We start from the raw sequence: 21,986 nt of genomic DNA on the forward strand, positions 1-21,986 counted from the left end.
ACTTATATTTATGTGAAAGCTTTCCAGTTAAATTCTAATTTTCAGTAAGTACTAAAACTTTGTAGACGATGAATCAATAGGCAGGACTTTTGAGAAAAAAAGCTATTAATGGGGAAGCAATTTTTCAGAGGTACATGTCAGTGATAGCTAGAAATAATATAATCACTCTGATCCACAGTACATGACCATTAAATATAACTTCCTTCTTTCTCAATAATGTCTTAGTGTTAGGTTGCTAAACTATATTATATAGTGTCTTCACTCTCCTTAACTCAGGGGTCTCAAACTCAACTCAGCATGTGGGCCGCAGAGCAAGATCACAGCCGTTCGGCGGGCTGCACTAGGTCTACAAAAGGCAACTGTTACGCAACACTTTTCCCACTGCAGTTGAAAACAAAAAAAAAAATCAGTACAACAAGCACAATCGTACATGCAGTTTACTCAGTGTCACAAAACGACCAGAAACTGTAGTTCGCATCACAACTGCTGTTAACTAAGCTAATATCTAGCTAGGATGCTAGAGAAATGAAAAATACAAGTAGGCCCCTAGGCTTACTTAATTTTATCCAAAATATTTTGAACTTTGTGGATTAGTCTGTGGGCCACACAAAATTGTTCAGCGGGCCGTATGCGGCCCGCGAGTTTGAGACCCCTGCCTTAACTCCTCTACAGGTGTCCCTTCAGGTCTACTGATAATATAACTAATCAAAAACATTGGCTTCAAAGTAGCCAAACTTATGTTCAAGTTCAAATGCTGACACTTTTTAATTGTTCACTGGGACACATCTTAGCCTAGTAGCACCACATGTTACAGAGAGGATAAAACAAGCAAACAATAATAGCAGCTACTATTTCTTGAGTCCTTACTTTGTCCCAGGTACTGTGCTAAATGCTTTAAATCAGTGGTTCTCAAAGAGATGTGACTATGTCACCTGGAGACATTTGGAAATATCTGAAGACAGTTTTGATGATCAGGGTGAGCAGGGTTGGGGTGGTGAGAAGAGAGTGTACTACTAGCATCTAGTGGGTAGACGCCAGAGGCTTAAATGCAGCTAGAAGGTTAGCGGCCACTAAACATTCTGCAATGTACAGGACAACTCTCCATAAAGAATTATCTAGCCTGACAGTGGGGCAGTGGATAAAGCTTCGGACTGGGATGCAGAGGACCCAGGTTCAAAACCCGGAGGTCGCTGACTTGAGCACAGGCTCAACCAGCTTGAGTGCAGGCTCACCAGCTTGAGTGCGGGGTTGCTGGTTTGAGCGTGGGATCATAGTCATGACCCCGTGATTGCTAGCTTGAGCCGAAAGGTTGCTGGCTTGAAGCCCAAGGTTGCTGGCTTGAGCCTAACGTCACTGGCTTGAACAAGAGGTCACTTGCTCTGTTGTAGCCCCCCAGGGCCAAGGCACATATGAGAAAGCAGTCAATAAACAAGTAAGGAGCTGCAACGAAGAACTGATACTTCTCACTCTCTCCCTTTCTGTCTGTCCCTATCTGTCTCTCTCTCTGACTCTCTCTCTCTGTCTCCATCAAAAAAAAAGAATTATCTAGCCTGACCTGTGGTGGCGCAGTGGATAAAGCGTTGACTTGGAACACTGAGGTTTCCAGTTTGAAACCCCAGGCTTGCTCAGTCAAGGCACATATGAGAAACAACTATAAGTTGATGCTTCCTGCTCCAATAACCACACCCCCCTCAGCCTTTCCCTCTCCTCTCTCTAAAATCAGTAAATAAAATCATTAAGAAAAAAAAAATCACCCAAATAGTGCTTACATTAAGAAATCCTGCTTGAAATGTATCATTTCACAACAATGCTTTGAGTTAGCCAGTATTATTATCCCAATTCACAAATCAAGAAACTGAGATCTATATAGGTGAAGTAATCTGCCCAGGTTCTATTGAGTTTAGGTCCAGATAAGCCTAAATTCAAACACAGGTCCCTCTGTATTCTTATCCCCTGTACATAATCTATAGTATTTATACTATAGATTATGCCTAACATATGGTAAGCACTCCATAAACGTTAAGTACTATAATCATTACTAACAGTTCTCAAAACCTTGCCTGGTAGTGCTCTATAATGGCTGCTACATCATATACAAATCTTTAAGATTACAAATATAGGTGTAAGGCCAGTGGCCGCTGCCATGGCCATGCAGGTTCTCATTGAATTCTGGCAGATGGTAAGGGAACAGTGGAGCCGGAAGATGGTGGGCCATTCCATTTATTAACGTCTCGTAACGGCGGATGAGCAAACAGGCAGGGAAGACCGCTTCCCTTTCTCTTAGGGCTCCCAAGCCCCTCAGCACTCCGGACTCAGCCAAACGCACAGGCCCCCACCAGCCTCAGCAGGGCTCCCAAGCCCCTCAGCTCGCTCGCTCTCTCTCTCTCTCTCTCTCTCTGAACTCTCCAGCCCAAAACAGGCTGGGGCCAAAAAACCCCTCTAACAGCAAACAAAAGCAAACAATGGCCCCTTCCAAGCAGGATGGCAGTCTGCAATTTGCAATCTGTCACCCTGAGCACAAGCACCGCAGCCTTCCATAGACTATACAATACAAGCGAGCAAACCTGAGAAACACTTGTTACAAACTTGTTTCCCTATCATTCCACCCCTTTAGGATTGCTTGCTTCACAATCTACACCACAAGTATCCCTGTGTGAGGAATGAGGTACATTTATAAAAAGACTACAGCAACAGCACAAGTTATACAATTAGAATAATTACAGTGGTGCCCTTCAGAATGTCTCCCTGAGCACTCTGTCCAAGGTGCAAACTGTAGGCCCATCTCTAGCCCCCTACTCCACAGTAGAGGGAGGGCCTGTATATTCCTGGGCTATGTCCATGAAAACCTTAAAGTGTCCTTGGTGTCTCTCTCCAACTGGACAAGTGCAGCTTTCCAGTGCACAAGAGCCTCCACCAGAGCTGGGCCCTCCCCCTCAGAGTCTCTCATACCGTCCAAAAGTGGCATGTCCATCCAACAAGGGAGCCGGTGCCCCCTCTGGTTGCAGTCCAAGAGTCAGTCCATGATAGCCCAGCTGTCTGTGCAAATCACCAAGGTAAAGGTCCATTACAGGGAACTAGGTTCACATAGGATCTCAGGCCTCCCCCTCAACCCTGCCGTCACAGCAGCCCTGAAGACACTGCCCCAAGGAGGAGCACGTGGAAAAAGCGGCCAACCTCTCCGTCTCCACTCTGGAAAGCATGACGCCATCCACCCCTATGTCCCACAATCGCAGCAAGCCTACCACGGTCTCAGTATATACTCTTTGCTGCTGGGTTTTTACCTTCTGGACGACCACTGGCCAAGCTCTGAGTGTGCGGACGGCAGCTTCAGCCTGAGCCTCCTCATCCTCAGAAGAGGAGCTGGAAATGCCTGCTCCTGCTGATTCAGAGCCACTCTGCTGGCACAGCTCCGTCTTCAGCCCCTGTGGCTGCCAGCTCTCAGCCTGAAGCTGAACCTGCAGTTGCTCCTCCAACAACTGCTGCTGCCAATGTTCAATTTCCAAGGCAAAATGCAACTCGTGAACCCATTCAGCCTCCTTCTCCAGAGACCTTTCCAGTCCAAGCACCAATCCTGCAGTTTTCGGATCTGCAGCTCTTTGTGGAGGTTTTGACCTCAGGTAACCTCTTGCACAGAGCTCTAGGTTTCCTCTCATAGGGTTGTAAAAAACAGCCAGCCAACGGTCCCCCAAAGAACAGCCATGGGGAACCATACACTGAGGAGCAACGACCAGTCCTTTACCCCACTCCTCAGGTGTGTCGGCAGCTCCATACCAATCTGATCTGAATCCTACCAACTACACCAGGTAGAAGACCAGAGGGCACCACCATGGCCATGCAGGTTCCCATTGGATTCGTGCATACAGGAAAAGAATAGTGGATCCAGAGAATGGTGGGACATTCCATTTATTAAAGTCTCACAACGGCGGCGGATGAGCAAACAGGGCTCCCAAGCGCTTCAGCATTCTGACTCACCCAGACTCACAGGCCCCCATCAGCCTTAGCAGGGCTCAGCCAAACAGACCCAGGCGAAATCTCTGGGCACCCAAGCCCCTCAGCTCTCTCTGCACTCTCCAGCAAAACAGGCTGGGGGGAAAAACCCTTCTCCAGCAAACATTAGCAAACAAAGGCTGCTCCCAAGCAGGAAGGTGGTCTGCGATTTACAATCTGCTGCCCTGAGGGCAGCACCCACAGCCTTTCACAGTCTATACACACATGGTGAGCAAACCTAAAAAAACACTTATTACAAACTTGTTTGCCCATCAGTAAGGCTCCGAAAGGGTTAAGTGAGGGCCTGCATTTCTTTGTTGTTCTTTTCCTTCCTCTGGCAGATAAATGGCAGCAATTCCCCTTCCTTAATGACTTCACTATACACATTCCCCTCTGCTCTCCAATCATAACAAATAAGGCTTTTTAGAAAGAAATACTTTCTTGTCATCAAAATTTGGGGGGACCCTAGATCTAGGAAAAAAGAGTTTAAACAGAAGTAATCCCTACTTTATTTTCAGTTTAGTTATTAAATAATTATACTGAAGTAGAAGGATTCATCAAATATTTACAAAAAAAGAAAAAAAGCTACAAGTTATCTTTCTTAAGGCCAAATTCTGTAATTCCATTATAGAAAAGCTGTCTACTGATAGAGAAAAAACTACATTAACTCCTTTGATTTCTAGCATATCATAACAGAAATAAAATTCAAAATGAGATCCTATAACCTAAACAATAACCACTCCTTGTTTATCTCTTAAGAACATTTATTCCAATATAAATGAAGCCAAATGATATGGTAACACTGAATAAAAGACTTAGTTATCTAATTTCAAAAGCTATTTGTCTCAAAGAATTTTGCACATTAACACAGCACCCAGATGGCACTCTGATGGGTGCTCCACAAATCATTAAATAAACAAATAACAGATTGTTCCTAAATAACCAAATCTTCCAGGACAAGATGAAATAATTGGGAAAAAAGATGTAAAATAAAATAATTAATCACAGTTAACAGAGTAATTATCAAGACTGCAGACGCCACTTCAGTAGTGCAGTATTTGGAACAAAATGAGACTCAATAAATTTTATGAAATAATTACCATTATACATAAGTACTAAAAACAAAAGTTAACAAACACCTAGTAAGACTGTCCTTTCAGTATTTTCTATGCAATCTTAGTATAAGAGTTAGGAAGTGGGGGTGGTAAAGTAGCTCGGCCAACCTTGTTCCCATAAAAGTTTACAGATTTTAAGAGTTCCCTATCAAAACACAAAGATTTGGGGAAAGGGAGAGTCATCCAGTGAGTACACCACAATTAACACAAGAAACGAAAATGGAAAGTTGAAGGTAATGCAACAGAAGAAAAGCAAGGGTTTATGAATGGTTGTCTCTGTAAATCCAGTAATCCTGCCCCCCCAAATAAATACATGTTAGCCAAAAGTTGCTAAGCCCTTCTAACCCATTTAACTCCATCATCTGAGAGGTGTAGCATTTTCTAATTTGAATCAAATACTCATTATTAACCCTTTGAGTAGTACGAACGTTCATGTACATCCTCGTGCCTACTGACCATCCAGAGTACAATCATACAAAAATTTTTATTTTAAAAATGTGTAAGGCAACATTAAAAAAGGCAAATGTATGTTCTTCTAGTTTCCATAAGTTGGTTATCAAACAAACATGATTTTAAGTTAATAAAACTGTAACTGGAACTAATTTCATTTTTTGAAAAATACTCACTCCTGAGGGTCAGCAAGCATGACAAAAATTCACTACTCAAAAGGGTTAAGAATATTCCTGTAAAAATGAGAAAACATAAAACACTAAATTAGTACCCATATTTCATGATAATATGTGAAAACATCTCTGGCATTTGTTGCTGTACAGTAATACTAAAATATTCTCACCATCAGCCACTACAAATTCAACTTATTGTATCAGCCTTACCTCCTGCAATTTAGTCTGTAACCACTGGCCCAAAATTGCCAAACTATCTCGAGGACAAATGGCCCAAATCATTGTGAGAAAAATCAGACCTAGGAAATCCACCAGATGAACCACACTGGCCTTTTCTGCCTGAGAATAATCAAAATAATGAAAATTACATTTAATAAATGGAGACAGTACATACTTATATTTCCTAGTTCATTGTGTATAATCATATTAAATAATTACTTATGTTTAACTGACCTTCACAAACTAAGATCGTTAAGTTTTTTCTTCTGCATGCTTTATCCTTTCCCAATCTGCCCCATCCCTTGCTGACTACATATTTATTCATTCAATTAACATTTACTGAGCCACTTACCATCACTCAGATACAATGACAAGTTCATTGATCTCCAGTTTCTTATATTAAACAAGCACAGCAATCTTGTGAAATAGGTACAAGTATCTCTATTTTATAAAGAAACTAAGATGGAGGCAGATAGGTTAAAACAGTTGCCTAAATTCACAAAGCTATTAGTAAAAGAACAAAGAATCAAACCCAGGGAAGTTTTAGTTTTTAATGTTTGTTAATTTTTTTTAAATCAAACAAATGTGTTCATTATACTTTTAAACAAAGACTAAACACTACCTAACATATAAAGCATTTAAAACAAGGAACAGTTCAGAAAGTAATCAGAAGTTTATTTTGAATAAAAATCTTTTGGTCGTCATGGCCTAATATATGCAGTATGGTTCATTTTATGAGTTTGCAATTTTATAATTCTAGTATTTCTCACCCGGAAATTGGGTTCTATGAATTTTTGTATTTACTTATAGCAATAATTTAAAAGTTTTACTTAAAATAATTGTTTTTAATAGTAATATCTAAATGTAAGATTAACCCTGGCCGGGTAGCGCAGTTGGTTTAGAGCATTATCCTGACGTGCCAAGATTGCGAGTTCAACCTCCAGTCTAGGCACATACAAGCATCATCACTGAATGCATAGATAAGTGGAAAAACAAATCCTTGTCTCTCTCTCTGTCTCTCCTTTCCTTGCTATCTCTCTCAAATCAATAAATACAAATTTAAAAAATAAATAAATATACTAATGCACAGGGTTCATTGTTCATTATTAAAGTGGATTATAAATGTCAATGTAATGCTAATACTGATAATACAGAAATCCTTATTTCAGTGTATGAAACATGGATGACAGCTAAAAATAACCATCTAGAATATTGTACTTTTTTTTATAAAATAATCTGCCCTCACAAAGCATTCTTTGTTTCATTATAAGAACGATGAAAAACAATTATGAAATTACTTTGGCATGAAAGAGTAAAATTCCAAATGACGGAGTCATTATAGAACAGAAAAATCCTTGTTATTAATTACTGAATAATATAATTGCTATTAGACAGCAAAATCTCTGTGTATTTGTGAAATAAAGAAAACAACATAAAGCCTCCATCAAATCCAAATGGAGACTCCTAAAAGAGAAAACATAGTGTTGATAATGTCTAAGACCTCTGCCAGAATATATTAATAACTATTTTCTATTTTGAAGCCTATTAATTACTTTTTATGTCTCATATAATTACTGTTCTTGCACTGACAGAGATAACAATAAGCTGAATGCGTCATTGAACAAGATGCCAGAAAAACAAATGTACTAAATATTAACACTGATTAAATGCTAAAAATGGCCCAAATTGACTGATTTTGCAATACTGAAGCCTTTTCTTTAAAGATAAAATATATTTCAACTGCTCAGATTTATTCTTGTATATATTTGTTTAAAGAAATTGTTTTTAAATTTTGTTACAACTCAAAAAAAATGAAAATTTTTACTACTGCTATTTCAGAAAAGCACAACTCTGGTCCACCTCATATTATCAATACTCTAAGGAATAGAGAGAATTTGAGATGACTTTTAAAGGAATTAATAACATTACCATTTCCATTTAAAGTTAATATTACTTGCATTTCTAATATAGCATTTCACAATCCTTTTACCATTTACCTTCATATTTTCAATTAAAGAAAATATACCACTCTCTAATTATGTGGACAAAAGACCCATGCATATTTTAAATTATTTTTATTATTAAAGTATAGTTGGCATACAATATTATGTTAGTTTCAAATGTACAGCAGTGATTCAACATTTATACACTTTATGATATGATCACCATAAGTCTAGTATAACCCGGTCACCAAGCAGTTATTACAATATTATTGACTATATTCCTCATGCTGTACATCAATAAATGAATGGATTAAAAAAGCCAGGCAATATAGATGATATATTATAGAATTTTACACCTGAAACCTGTATAATTTTATTCATCAATGTCACCCCAATAAATTTAATTTAAAAAAAGATCCATGCATATTTTTAATGAATAAAAATAAAATATGAGTAAACAAATACGTTATTTTTATAGGCTCATATCAAGTCAAACAGATGTGTACTCAGAGGAGCATAAATCAATCTAAAATCTAAGATCTATTCTAAAAGGACTTGCTGCCTACAACTAGGTAACTGGTAAAGGGAAGCAATGTTGGACTTGCCGACAGAAGACCTAGGTCAAAGTCCCAATTCTGCCACTTCGTCACATTAGGCATGTAACTGAGAGCCCTTTTAGATACCTGTTTCCTCATATACAATATAGAGATATTAAATACATACCTCACGAGGAAGGCATTAAAATATGAATGAGAAAGTACATATTAAAAAGCTCAATAAAGGCCCTGGCCGGTTGGCTCAGTGGTAGAGCGTCGGCCTGCCGTGCGGGAGTCCCGGGTTCAATTCCCGGCCAGGGCACACAGGAGAAGAGCCCATCTGCTTCTCCACCCCTCCCCCTCTCCTTCCTCTCTGTCTCTCTCTTCCCCTCCCGCAGCCAAGGCTCCATTGGAGCAAAGTTGGTCCGGGCGCTGAGGATGGCTCCATGACCTCTGCCTCAGGCACTAGAATGGCTCTGGTCACAACAGAGTGACGCCCCAGATGGGCAGAGCATCGCCCCCTGGTGGGCATGCCGGGTGGATCCCGGTCGGGCACATGTGGGAGTCTGACTGCCTCCCTGTTTCCAACTTCAGAAAAATACAAAAAAAAAAAAAAAAAAAGCTCAATAAATGTAAAATGGCAAGGTATTAGCCCTGGCCGGTTAGCTCTATGATAGAATGTCCACCCAGTATGTGGAAGTCCCAGGTTCGATTCCCAATCAGGGTATACAGGAGGAAAAGTAGCCATCTGCTTCTCCTCTCCCTCTCTCCCTTCTACCTTACTCTCTCTCTCTCTTACCCTCCCACAGCCGTGGTTCAATTGATTTGAGCGTGCTGGCCTGGGCACTTAAGATGGCTCCTTAGAGCCTCCACTACAGGTGCTAAAAATAGCTTGGTTGCAAGCATTAGCCCCACATGGGTGTCACCGGGTGGATCCCGGTTGGGGCGTATGTGGGAGTCTATCTCTCTATTTTCCCTCCTCTCACTTGAATTAAAAAAAAAAAGGCAAGGTATCATTATTACTCTGATTAATTAACTATATATGGCATATCATTCTAGACATTTTCAAAGATGCTCCAAGCTATACTCAGAGAATGAATAAAAAAGCAAGAAAACTGACTTACCCACTTAAACAGTAATATCACTTTCCTACAATTAATTTTCTGACTAGATTACAAGTATGTTAATTATTATAAAAAATTTTAAATATAATTTAAAATAATTAGAGGTTGAGAATAATTACTTTTTAGCAAAAGAGACAGGTGATAAAAATAGTATTGTAGAGAAACACTACTTATTCAGTACCAAACACTAAAGACCATAAAAACTCCCAAAATTAGCCAATCATATTTCTTCAGGTTAGAGAATGAAACAATTACTGAAAACCAAAACTCCATCCAAAAAATAAAAAAATAAAGAAAACTGAAAAGATTCAGCTCTTTAGAAGATTTAACTTGCTAACTGCAAAGCAGTATTTCAACAACCGAAAACTCATTTGAAGTACTTACAGCATGCTCAAGTACTGCATGTGCTATTTCATGGCCCAGAAGGAAGGAAAGTTGATGAATATCAGACACACTATTTAAGAGCCCAGTGAAGACAAACACATGTCCATTCTGCACCATAAAGAAAATAATGTAAGCAATTAGAACACCATAAAAGAAAAGGGAATGTTAAATTTAACAACTGAAAATTAGGTTTGAGAACATTTACTTACTGGAAGCACAAAGGCATTTATATCTGGGGAATCCACCACATGAACAATCCAATTGATCTCAGAGATCCCTGGAATATCTTTATTGCATTCAGTTAAATGATAAAACACTTCTTTAACTGCCAGGTATTGGGCATCTGTCTTAGTTAGCATATCATTTTTAAATTGTTCCATACACTTAAAGATTAAAAAGAAAATTAGTCTTTATTTTATATGAGTTTTTAGGTCCACAAAATGTTTATATTGCTTCGTGATTGAACATTTTACTTTTAATTGTGTAAAAATTTGTATATATTAAACACTTAAATTTGAATTATTCATACAAAGGCAATGTAGTTTCTCACAAACTAAATAAATTCTAAAAAGACTTTTCATATAAATTAGGTCAAATAAAAATTTCATTCATCTTTTTTTATTAGCCTATAAATAATAGAATGCTTACATCTTATTTCTACCTCAGTAAGTATTTTAGAAAACAAAACATTGCCTAGAGAACATAAAGATTTCCTATAAGAAAGTAAAATACAAAAGAAAATTACTTTCATAATGAACTGAATAGAAAAATACCTTATACTTCATAAGAAAGTTAAACTTCTACCAGAAATAAATTTCACTAATTTTAAGCATTTATTCACACAGATTAAAAAAGAAATTACTGAAATTTTAGAACCACTAGACTTATCATTTTCTCTATATTATGTTGATTAAGACTAGTCACTATACAGATACTTTTTCTGAAACAATATTCATGAAAGACCCTTTCAAGTGTACTGAGAATAAGGATGTTCTGAAAGTATTACTTTAGTTTCCATTAAAAATTTAATTTCTTTAGCATATAAATCAAGTTTGTTAGCTTCTCTCTTGAGATGCATTAAAAATAGGTGATTTTGTAGAATATGAACTTGTAAGTTTTTATATCAATTAGCATTTTTAAAAAGTGCACGTCACAATGTAAACTGTCGGTAACAAACAACAACAAAAAAACACTGTTATAACCATTATATTAACCCTTCTGAAACTGATAAAACAAGCAAGATTATATGTACAGTAGTCCCCCTTATCTGTGGGAGACACATTCTAAGGTCAGTGGATGCCTGAACAGCATAGTACCGAACCCCATATATACTATGTTTATTCCTATACACACATACCTGTAATAAAGTGGAATTTATAAATTAGACACAGTAAGAGATTAATAACTAATAACAAAGTACAACAAGTATAACAAATACTGTGACAGTAATAAAAGGTATGTGTATGTGGCTCTCTCAAAACATATCCTAATATCTTCTAATATCCTTCTTCTTGTAATGGTGTGAGATGATACACTGGTGTGAGATGACACACTGGTGTGAGATGACACACTGGTGTGAGATGACACAATGCCTACAAGATAAGATGAATTGAGAAACTCAAAACAGCATGCAACTTAAAACTTATGAATTGTTTAGTTTTGGAATTTTCCATTTAATATTTTAGGACCACAAGTGACCACAGGTAACAAACCCATGGGTAGTTTGAAACCATAAATGGCAGAAGTACTGTAAATACAATACTTCGTAATGGCTTTATAATAACATGTTTGAATTTTCATATCGATTAGGTGTTATATTTGTAGGTTAAAAATAAGAAAAAAGGAGAGACTACAAGTATGGATATATATATAATTTGTAAAGTTTCTTAATGATGGAATGGTAGAAGTTGGTCAGTCTCAATCTTTCCAGAACACTTTCCTCAAACGTGCTTCTGTCTTATTCTAAGAAACATCTCAAATCTCTGTATAAACTCTATTAGAAAGGTTGTTACAGATATTCTAGTGAAAATCCATTGTTATTTCTCTTTTTAACAGTAACTTTCCACTGACAAACTCAGAAACTCAATTGGATTAAAATATACAAAGATTTAACCTTTACAAACCTATCAAGTGAGTCTGAGGCTTCAACAAACATTGACTAAGCACATACTATGTATGTGCTATGTACTGGAGATAGAGAGATGGTGTCTTCAAGGAGCTCACGCGTGGTACAGAGTGTTTACCTCAGTTATACTCTCCAAAGACTTAAGGCTCCTAAACTTCAACTTTATTTTGCATTCAAAAATATAATAAATTTTATATATAATAAATTAAGCGATTATATAAAAAATTGATGTTACAAAAAAACCCTCTAACTCTACTTTCAAGGTACAAAAAGTCCAACTATGGACCAGAAAACGCACTAAGCACTACTTTGTGCGCTGTACTACAAATAAAATAAACAAAACAGACAAGGCTTCTGCTCCCACAGAGCTTAGACTAACAAAGGAGACAGATCACCACATAAATAATTATGTAAATAATTATGTTACCCATGTGATAAGCGCTTTAAAGGAAAAGCACAGTATGCAAAGATAAAATATGAAAAAGAATCCCAAGATAAAGCCAAGCATTGGGCACAATTGCAAAAGAGCTGATCCTACATTCAGTCAATAAAAAGGATATCCCTTGAGCCCAATGTAGCCACCCTGCCTAAAACAGTTTGGATAATCAAGGAAGGCTTTCCTAAAAAGTGGCATTTAGGATGGCATGTAATACAAAGGAGTTAGCTGGGTGAGCATAATCAACAGGAATACTAAGTATGAAAAGTCTGAGCCTTTTGGAGAAAAAAATGTTAATTTCTTATTAAAGACTAAAATTTAAAAGTAGTACATCTTTCACACTGAAGAAATGTCCCTGCTTTAAGTATTACATTAAGCAATCTAATTAAGAACAATTCTTACTACTTACTGCTTCATATTCCAGTTCTGATAAAAGACTGAAGTGTTCTTTCCCCAACAGTAGTAACTTGGTCCTTCCTGTGATTGGACTCACTTCTAGGTGAGTAAAATAAAACACTACAAAGAGCAATCCGAAGCTACTCAGACCCAGGAAAAATTTCCATTTATTATTCCTTACACTTTCTTTAAACAGTTCCTTCTTGTTGGGAGGAAGTGCACGCCACCATTTCCTTATGCCCCTAGAGCAAAAAGAACATTTCAAAGTGCTGAAGAAAGTATCAGCACATACAACCAAATCTAAATGCTCATGCATTTAGTTGAATTTATGATATATTTCTCTGGATAGCTGTTTTTTTTCAAAAATTGATAAAATTCTTAGCTAAATTATAAAAAAGAAAACACAACTCTTCAAGCCTATCAAACTCATTTTACTTTTCTTCAGTTACTTAAAGGTAAACATTAAATGAGAAGCTATTTTACTACCACTAATTAACATTTACTGTTTACTACATGCAAAGTACTCTTCTAATCAGTATACATATGTCATCTCCTTTAATCTTCATAATAACCCTGTTACAGAAGAGAAAAGGGAGACATAGGGAAGTTAAAGAATTTGTCCAAGGTCACAGAGGTAGTAAGAGGAAAACCAAGCAATGGGGGCAGTGTGATCCCAGTGTCTGAACACTTAACCACTTAATAGGGAACGAACTGCCCAAATAAACATGTGAGGGTGTACGATACAACAAATCTATGCCTTAACCAGCACCTCCCCTGCTCATCAGACATCTGGCACAGTCGGCCAGTGCTTCAGCAAAGTGCAAGGGAAACTACCTCGGCCCTGATTTAAGAAATAAATACTGTTCAGTAGCAGAACCTCCATCCACTCTAGAACATGATAAAGGAGACGTAATATCAGGAGCATAAGCAAAGAAAATGAGGAAATGAGAGATTTTATAGATAACATGTGGAGACTTCCAATTTCCACCAGGCAACAATACTCTGCTGCTTAGCAGGGACCAGAGACATTCTGATGACAAGCAATGTTTTCAAGACTGGGACAAGAAATTTACCTTGTGAGTTCATCTGTAAAATCACAACAAACATTTAAAATGTACACATCATTCTCTTGACCAAATTCTTTTATAAAAAAACTTCTTTAAGTTATCTTAATTTTGTGGTCATACCTAAAAATGCCTCTAATGCCTGTCAACCCAAAAAGATTAAACCAACTTATGACATACTTATTTTCTATTTAAAACTTTATATGAGTTATTATTTGTTTAAATTTATAAACACAAACATACTCTAAGAAAAATTTTTAGGTGAATGACAACAGCAACAATTAAAAAAAAAAATTAAAAATAAATAAATAATTTAAAAGGACAAACAAGAGCTACGGGTCCAAAAACCTGGGCTGATCTGTGACTAAGATTCTTTTCTCCAGCAAACTCTATTCAGGTTCTCCTGAACTCTTTTGCAACTAGCTCTTGACTTTCAGGCTCTCCATTGTCCAATTTTAGCAAGAATCCCACTAAATTCATTTGGCCGGAATCCCCCATCCTCCATATCTGAACACCCTTGATATCGAAACTGGTATCCTCATCCTTCCCCAGCCCCCATGGTATACCTGACCACGGTCACCTGCCTTCAGCAGGAATTCTCTTATGTCTGTTCGGGCAAAATCTCCCTTTACTCCCAATATGTCCTCTAATTTTCCATCCACTGCCCCCTACCCTGTTTCTTGGCTATAAATCCCTACTTGTTCATGCTGTATTTGGAACTGATTATGGTTCTATACTGAGGTCTCTTTTCTACCACAATACTCCTTAATCAAATCTGTTCTTACTGCTTTATTGCCTCGTTCTGGTTTCCATTGACAGTTGTTATTTAATTTTTTTTTTTTTTTTTTTTTTTTTTTTTTTTTGCATTTTTCTGAAGCTGGAAACAGGGAGAGACAATCAGACAGACACAGACTCCTGCATGCGCCCGACCGGGATCCACCCTGCACGCCCACCATGGGGCGACGCTCTGCCCACCAGGGGGCGACGCTCTGCCCATCCTGGGCGTCACCATATTGCGACCAGAGGCACTCTACTGCCTGAGGCAGAGGCCACAGAGCCATCCCCAGCGCCCGGGCCATCTCTGCTCCAATGGAACCCTGGCTGCGGGAGGGGAAGAGAGAGACAGAGAGGAAGGCACGGCGGAGGGGTGGAGAAGCAAATGGGCGCTTCTCCTGTGTGCCCTGGCCGGGAATCGAACCCGGGTCCTCCGCACGCTAGGCCGAAGCTCTACCGCTGAGCCAACCGGCCAGGGCGACAGTTGTTATTTAAATAAGAGCTAATCTAGCTGTGTATTTTCTGCATGTCAATGCCAAATCATAAAAAATACATTTAGCCTGACCAGGCAATGGCACATTGGATAGAGCATCAACCTGGGACGCTGAGGACCCAGATTTGAAACCCTGAGGTCACTGGCTTGAGTGTGGGCTCATTTGGCATGAGCCAAGGCTCACAGTTGCTGGCTTGAGCATGAGATCACCGACATGACCCCCATGGTCGCTGGCTTGAACCCAAAGTGGCTGGCTTGAGCAAGGGGTCACAGGTTCAGCTGGGGCCCCCTGGTCAAGGCACATATGAGAAGCAATCAATGAACAACTAAGGTGCCAAAACTACAAGTTGATGCTTCTCATCTCTCTCCCTTCCTGTCTGTCTGTCCCTGTCTGTCTCTCTCTCAAATAAATAAAATAAAACCACAATACATTAAAGTACAAGTTCTCAATTTTGATAAAAAGAAAACTAGGTTGGTACGGAGGAAGAAAGCTAGAAGTTTATCACTGTTATCAAATAAAAGAAAGCTTTATGAGGTGATAAGCTTAACTTTACCTTTCTTTAATCTTCATGGAGTGAATAAGAGAAAACTGGATTAATTACTGGGGGAGGGAGTTAAATTAAAGTACTATTTGCTGAAAAAATAATTATTATAAAGGACTACCAAGAGAAAACACTAAACGTTTAAAATAAAATAGAAAAATAAATAAATATAAATGGTTTAAGAGTTAACCTGGTTAGGAGTAAGCCTCTTCTTTTTTTTTTTTTTAAGATTAATTCCTTCATTTTATTTTTAAAAAGTTTTTGAAAAGAATTTTAAATTTTATTTTTCAATTACAGTTTACATTCGATTTGTATTAGTTTCAAGTGTAAAAGCTCATCCTTAATAAGCAAATTTTTCAGTTTCATGATCCATTGCCTCAAATTCCATACACTGAAAAAGGAATGTTTGTAAAGTACTGTTCTTATACCTGAATTATAAATATTTCTAATTCTTTTTACAATCATATATACTGATATATAAAGTCATTCTTTTACAAAGTATCCATACTATATAATAATTTTTAAAAGTCATATGCAGTCAAGTATTTCAAGATTTTTAAATCATCATACATAACAAAACTGAGTAGAATGTTTAGAAACTTAATTTTGAGCTAAATTTGGGAGGAAAATTTAACAAATTTTCTTTCAAAATGTAGTTTTAAAAATATCCTTTAATACAAGTTTATTTTTCTAAAAGCATTTTACCTGCCAACAATGATCGCAAGTAGTTTCTGCACTGGTTTCAGAATCATCAGCAAGAGAGGAATGGGAGCAGCTTGAAACCGTGGAGAAGTGTGGAAACTCCTGACGTCTCGAACAGGAAAACAGCTGAGCGGATGCAATACTGAAAGAGCAGGAACCACTGTAACCGCTTCTATCAGTTTCTGTCTCGAAAAAGAGTCACTTGGTACAGTACAGTTTCCAGTAATCATCCAAACGTCCTTACTTTTGATACTCGAGAGGCACCCTGTTCTTCTGTTGCTTTTAGTCCTGCAGAAATGAAAGTTTCCAGGCAGAGAAGTCAACCTGTCACAGTGATTTACTTCAGGGCCCTGACACTTATTTACTATATGGTTAATTTGTATTTGATGACAGTTCAGTGAAGTTACAGCTAGCATGTTATATTTTCTCCAGTTGGTCAGTAAATTAACTTGGAAGAAAACACAGTTTCTGGTAGCAGACTGCAAGCCACAGAGGAAGCTCATCTTTCTTTTGCTTGATTATCTGGAACACACACAAAAAATAAACTATAAATTTCACTGGAAAATACTTATTTACCAAACTGGAAACACAACACTTAGAAAACAGATGCGTCGGCTGTTCTTCCTTGAACACGTCTCATGCTAAACTAGCTGGGTTTCTCACCTCTACAGCAATGCCTTTGAGCAATACAACCTGAAGAGGCTTTACTTACCTTTTTCTTACTCTTAAACATGTACTTTAAAAACCTGAATTGTCTTCTTCTTTTCATTTTTTATTTGGGGAAATCTATATTTTAATGCTAAATTATTTGGAGAGTAAGAAATGTAGTACATAAAAGCAGTAGTAAAGTGTTTTCAGCTGGGGGGAGGTGGGAAGAAGTATGTGATGCTTATAACCCTAACCTGTAAGATTCATTTTTAAAATACAAATTTATTCCTTTCACAGATGACCCTGGCCCTTCTGATTGGCGTCAAGATGGAGTAAATGGGACCAGACTTACCTTCCCATGTAAAACAACTAAAGACACAGAATAAATAAAGCAATGGTTTCAATATATAGGGCATTAGGCAATGAAGGTGAATATCAGTAAAGCCATACTGATGTAAATGCAGATTCATGCCCATATAAAGGAATCTAACAAGTATAATAGAATTAGGGCTTTGTGTTGCCAAATGTTTCATTATTCTCAAGGAAAGACAAAAATTCAGATTTTATGTGAAAGTTATCAATTTAAAAATGTTGGCACCCAACTAAAAAAAAAATTTTAAACCACCTTGACCTAACAAACACCCAGAACCCACTCAGTTTTTGATCTCTTATGTTCTTCATTCATTCATTAAATATTTCATTAGTGCATATACATGCCATACCACATACCATTCTAGATGCTAGGGATACCACAGAAAACAAAACAGACCAAAACCTCTACCCAATCTGCAAAAATAACATTAAAATATGGTAGCATATGCAAATATAAATAAATCTGAAAACATACACCAAACTATTCAGTGTTTATTTTGGGTGGCAAATTTCTGTGCTGTTTAAATTTTTACAGCATGTATTATAACTTTTGTAGCCTTCAAACCAAAGGAGGCAACTATTTTTGTAATTTCCATTGGTTCCCACTGCTTTCAATAAACTTCAGTCTAGTAGACCAGGCCTCCTACTTATTTCTCCAGGCACCTTCCCCGTCCCTCCTTCACTCCTTCCTGAGCTCCAGAGCCATTGATTTACTTACACTTCTCAGGAAAGAAAAGCTCTCCTCTCTGTGACTATGCACATCTATTTACACTGCTTAGCACTGTTCATATGCCAAACTCCTGCTCATCTCTCTCGACTTCTGTGAAATTTTAAAAAAGTATTCTACGAACCCAGAAGGTATAACGTTATATGTATAGAATATATATATAAAATTTACATCACTGACAATCAAGTGTCACTGAGGACAGAAATCGTGCCCCATTGTTCATAATCCTTGGTTTATCCTTAAGACAGTGTAAAGAAAGAATGGGAGAGAACTCTATTTATACATTTTCAGGAAGCCCATCTCTAGACTATAAGAGCAAAAGAAAAAACTCAGGGCTGACACATCCACTTCAAAAAACTGAAGAAGGTCAACAAACATAGCTGGCAGACTTCTAGGATTACTAAATTAATGATGTGGGGAAATTAAACAATTTGGATTGTTAGCCTCTAAGAACATTTCAGATCCTTAATTCTTTAAGTACCATCTTGGAATGAGCAAGTGCAGCACTCACTGGTACTCACAGCTGAAGCCTGGAAGACAGTTTTAACAACTCTGCTGAAAATGACTGTTTCTTCTCTAGTTTCTATGGAAACAGCTGTCAGATTGGCAAAAATAGGGCATGTACTTTAAAATAATCATTCAAGCAAAGTACATATATGATGGAAGGCTTTGAAAAAAGTAATAAATTGGAAGGCTTGGAGCTTCAGCTTCCCAATGTGAGAAGGCACCCTTTCACCAAGGCTGAGCACAGCGGATAGGAACCCAAACCCTTCCAGGGAGGGTTCCGAGAAACTGATTCTAAAACTTCACGGAGGACCGCATGGCACAAATGACACTGTTGCTCCATTGTACACAGGCAAGTGACATTTAAATCGAAAAAGTGTGATGATCGTAGACAAACTTATTTAGAACTGTTTAGACAGGCAACTATTTTTCATTGGCAGGTGGAAGCAGGAAAACTTTTCTTTCTCTACTTGAGGAGTGGAGGTAAAAGCAAGCGAGGGCCAGCACGGTTCCCGCAGGCGAAGGTGTCGGCGAGCCCCACGAGGCTGCGTCGATGAGAACCAACCTTTCCAACGAGGAGCCGCTGGTGAGAAGGCAAGGCCGGCGGGAGGGGCGGCCGTCTTCCCCCTAAACACAGCCACCTGCCAATCTGCAACTCCCGCGGTGCCCGGGCAGCACCCCGGAGCACCTGCATCTCACACCGAGAGGAAGGAGGGGGAAGAATGGCCTTTCTCCCCACATATTCCTTTCCCACTCGCTCCTGTCCCCCGACGCCGCACGCCCGGCTCATCCCACGCCCGCGCGGGCGCCCCTCGTCCCCCCCCCCCCCCCGCCCCCACTCCAGTCCTCACCACCCCAACCCCGCCGGGTCCGCACGGGCCCTCCCCCCGCCGCCCCAGCGCCCCTCGCACGTCCCACCCGTGGGCCAGGCCAACTCAGAAAGGTAGGGCAAAGGCATCCCCACCAGGACAGACCCCAGCACTGGCGACAGTGAAGACGGCTCCTCCGACCTGACCCCTGCGCAAGCGCACACCCCACCCCACAAGCCCCGCCTCCGCACTTCCTGCCCTCTGCTCGGGTCTGGGCGCCTTTTACTCCACCCATTCCACGTAGTCAACGCCCCAGCCCGGAGTCGTCCTCCCAGCGGGTACTGGGGCCCTGTGCGGACTGTGGCGTTCTAGCGCCACCAGGTGGCCAGAAGAGGGACGTGACAGTGGGCTGGGCTGTTTGCCTGGTTGGTAACAGACTCAGTAGGTTGTCCTTGGAACCTGTCTTAGCTGAGCTAAGTGGTATAAATATATAAAGAATGATCCAGGCAAGGTTGTGTCCCCTGTAGATTCTAAGGCAGTGCTAGCCAACAGGAGAGAGACTCAGCTTCCAAAAGACTAAGCTTTCTTGGTTCTGACGTTGCACTGATAGTAATTCCTGGAATGTGAGAACTCTGCTTTCACTTGACTTCTGAAGAGGTACGTGATAAAAAAGATGAAATATAACCGGAAGCATCTGGAAGTGAGTTGAAAATAGCAGGCTAAAAACAATATATAATATGCTTCGTTCATTCCATCAAAAAATATTTACGGAGCACCAAGTGCATTGGAGTGGCCGGAGATACAGTAGAGAACAAGTTAAAGACCCGACTTTCATGGAGTTATATCACAGAGAAGACAGAGAGAGATGATAAGCAAGTAAACAAGTAAATAAAGAAGACTTAAGATAGTGATATTATTCCATGTTTGTTGTACTTACAGTCTATGCACAATGGAAAACATCTTAAAGCTGTGGTTCTCAAACTTTTTGAAGTTGGGTGCATTTAAAATCCTACAAATAATTGTAGGTGCACTATATACAAATTTATGAGAAATATTTTATAGTAATTAAGTCAAATATTAAAGAAAAATATATAAAGTCCAAGCATGCTTTTATGGTAATTAAGCAAAATAAATACGACAAAATTAAACTTATTCTGACATTAAAAACCTTTTTATGTTACATTTTTTGAGTTATGCTTTTTAGAATTCATAAAAAAGGGGGGTTAAAAAATAAAAGAACGACAAAAAGTTATCTTTTTATATACCTAGATACATTCTTAGCAAGATTTAGTAAATTCGGCAGGTCCCAGCACGGATGTGTTAAGTTTTTTCATTCTTGTGTTTATGAGAAACATGAGCCTAATGTGTCCTAGCAATTTCTTTAATGTTTGGGCATATATTTGAAAGGCAAACTCTCATTTCCTCATCAATACATTGAAGAATTCCTCTCTTTTTACTCTTGTGTTGAGTGCAGAAAACCCCCACCATACACATCATCTTAACTTTACACCAAACCAGGGATAGAAGAAACTTTCCTCCAGTCTTTCCAGGGAACATGGGGGGTAGTGTAAACAATCCAGCAACACAGCTTAACAGCCTTTTGCAATCTAATCAGGCAAGTGAGGTGAGGGTTGGGCAGACTGTCAGTTTACAGCCAATTCCCCACACCTCTGTCCCCCAAAAATCTAAACTCCAAAAACCCTCTTGATTTTTTGGTTCCCAACAGGCATGTATTTCTCTGGAATACCATAGGGCACACCTGGAAATCTTCTAGGGTGCACACTTTGAGAACCACTGTCTTAAAGGATATGAACAGTATGAACAATTTTAGGTTTCACTTTTAAAGTGTTTATAAGTATTTTTTTTTTCTTTTATCTTGCTTACCTGGGTCCCTGAGCGCTAGTTCCCTGAAAATTAAAGTGGCAAGTCTCTGAATCTTCATAATTTTATCTCCCACCCTTTGAAGTACATGTGAAGTACAAAGGTTTCCCATGTGCTATTTGTATGTCATTAACATAATGCATCAATGTAACAGATGGGTGTGATGTTCTGTAGGATGTCCAGGTTGTCCAGGTCCATGTAGACTGTATTTCGACAGATCACAGAGCTGGCACAAGGGCTGTGATCAAAGATACTACGTGGTAAGGTCTGGTCTACAGTAGTCTGTCAGACATTCCCCTGATTTCTGAAGGGGCCAGACTGGCAAATTAGATATAGATGTGACAGGATGACCACTCCTGTGTCTTTTAGGTATTAGTGGTGACATTGATCTTCACCATCATCACCCTCATTCTTTGGATGAAATCTTAGTTTCAATGTATTATCTTGAGCTAATAGGGAAGGGACAGTTTCAGAGGCTTTCACTTGGTCCATCCACCCTGAGAACTGAAGACCAAGGACCTAATATGAAGCTTGCTCCAGCTACCCAATATATATTCCATATATGTATATCCAATATATATT

At 38.7% G+C, this 21,986-nt stretch overlaps 1 protein-coding gene and 1 non-coding gene across 5 annotated transcripts in view; one reads left to right on the forward strand and one right to left on the reverse strand.

Annotated features, from left to right (window-relative positions):
- Positions 1 to 19,745, reverse strand: part of OMA1 (OMA1 zinc metallopeptidase) — a 66,324-nt gene extending 46,579 nt beyond the window's left edge. Inside the window, exons 1-7 of one of the 4 annotated variants that reach the window (XM_066372182.1) lie at positions 19,689 to 19,745; positions 19,280 to 19,402; positions 16,467 to 16,985; positions 12,902 to 13,130; positions 10,141 to 10,314; positions 9,932 to 10,039; positions 5,936 to 6,064 (exon numbers count right to left, since the gene is read on the reverse strand). In XM_066372182.1, the coding sequence (XP_066228279.1) occupies positions 5,936 to 6,064; positions 9,932 to 10,039; positions 10,141 to 10,314; positions 12,902 to 13,130; positions 16,467 to 16,966 (1,140 nt within the window). In that variant the 5' untranslated portion in view covers positions 16,967 to 16,985; positions 19,280 to 19,402; positions 19,689 to 19,745. Of the gene's footprint in view, positions 1 to 5,935; positions 6,065 to 9,931; positions 10,040 to 10,140; positions 10,315 to 12,901; positions 13,131 to 16,466; positions 16,986 to 19,279; positions 19,403 to 19,678 lie in introns of all 4 variants that reach the window. The other 3 variants (XM_066372184.1, XM_066372183.1, XM_066372185.1) reach the window with 3 other exon arrangements.
- On the forward strand, positions 8,670 to 8,745 carry TRNAG-GCC (transfer RNA glycine (anticodon GCC)). Its single transcript has one exon. It is a non-coding gene; the product is annotated as a tRNA-Gly (tRNA).
- Positions 19,746 to 21,986: the final 2,241 nt, after the last annotated feature.

This window comes from Saccopteryx leptura, chromosome 3, assembly GCF_036850995.1.
Source record: "Saccopteryx leptura isolate mSacLep1 chromosome 3, mSacLep1_pri_phased_curated, whole genome shotgun sequence".
Lineage (NCBI taxonomy): Eukaryota > Metazoa > Chordata > Mammalia > Chiroptera > Emballonuridae > Saccopteryx > Saccopteryx leptura.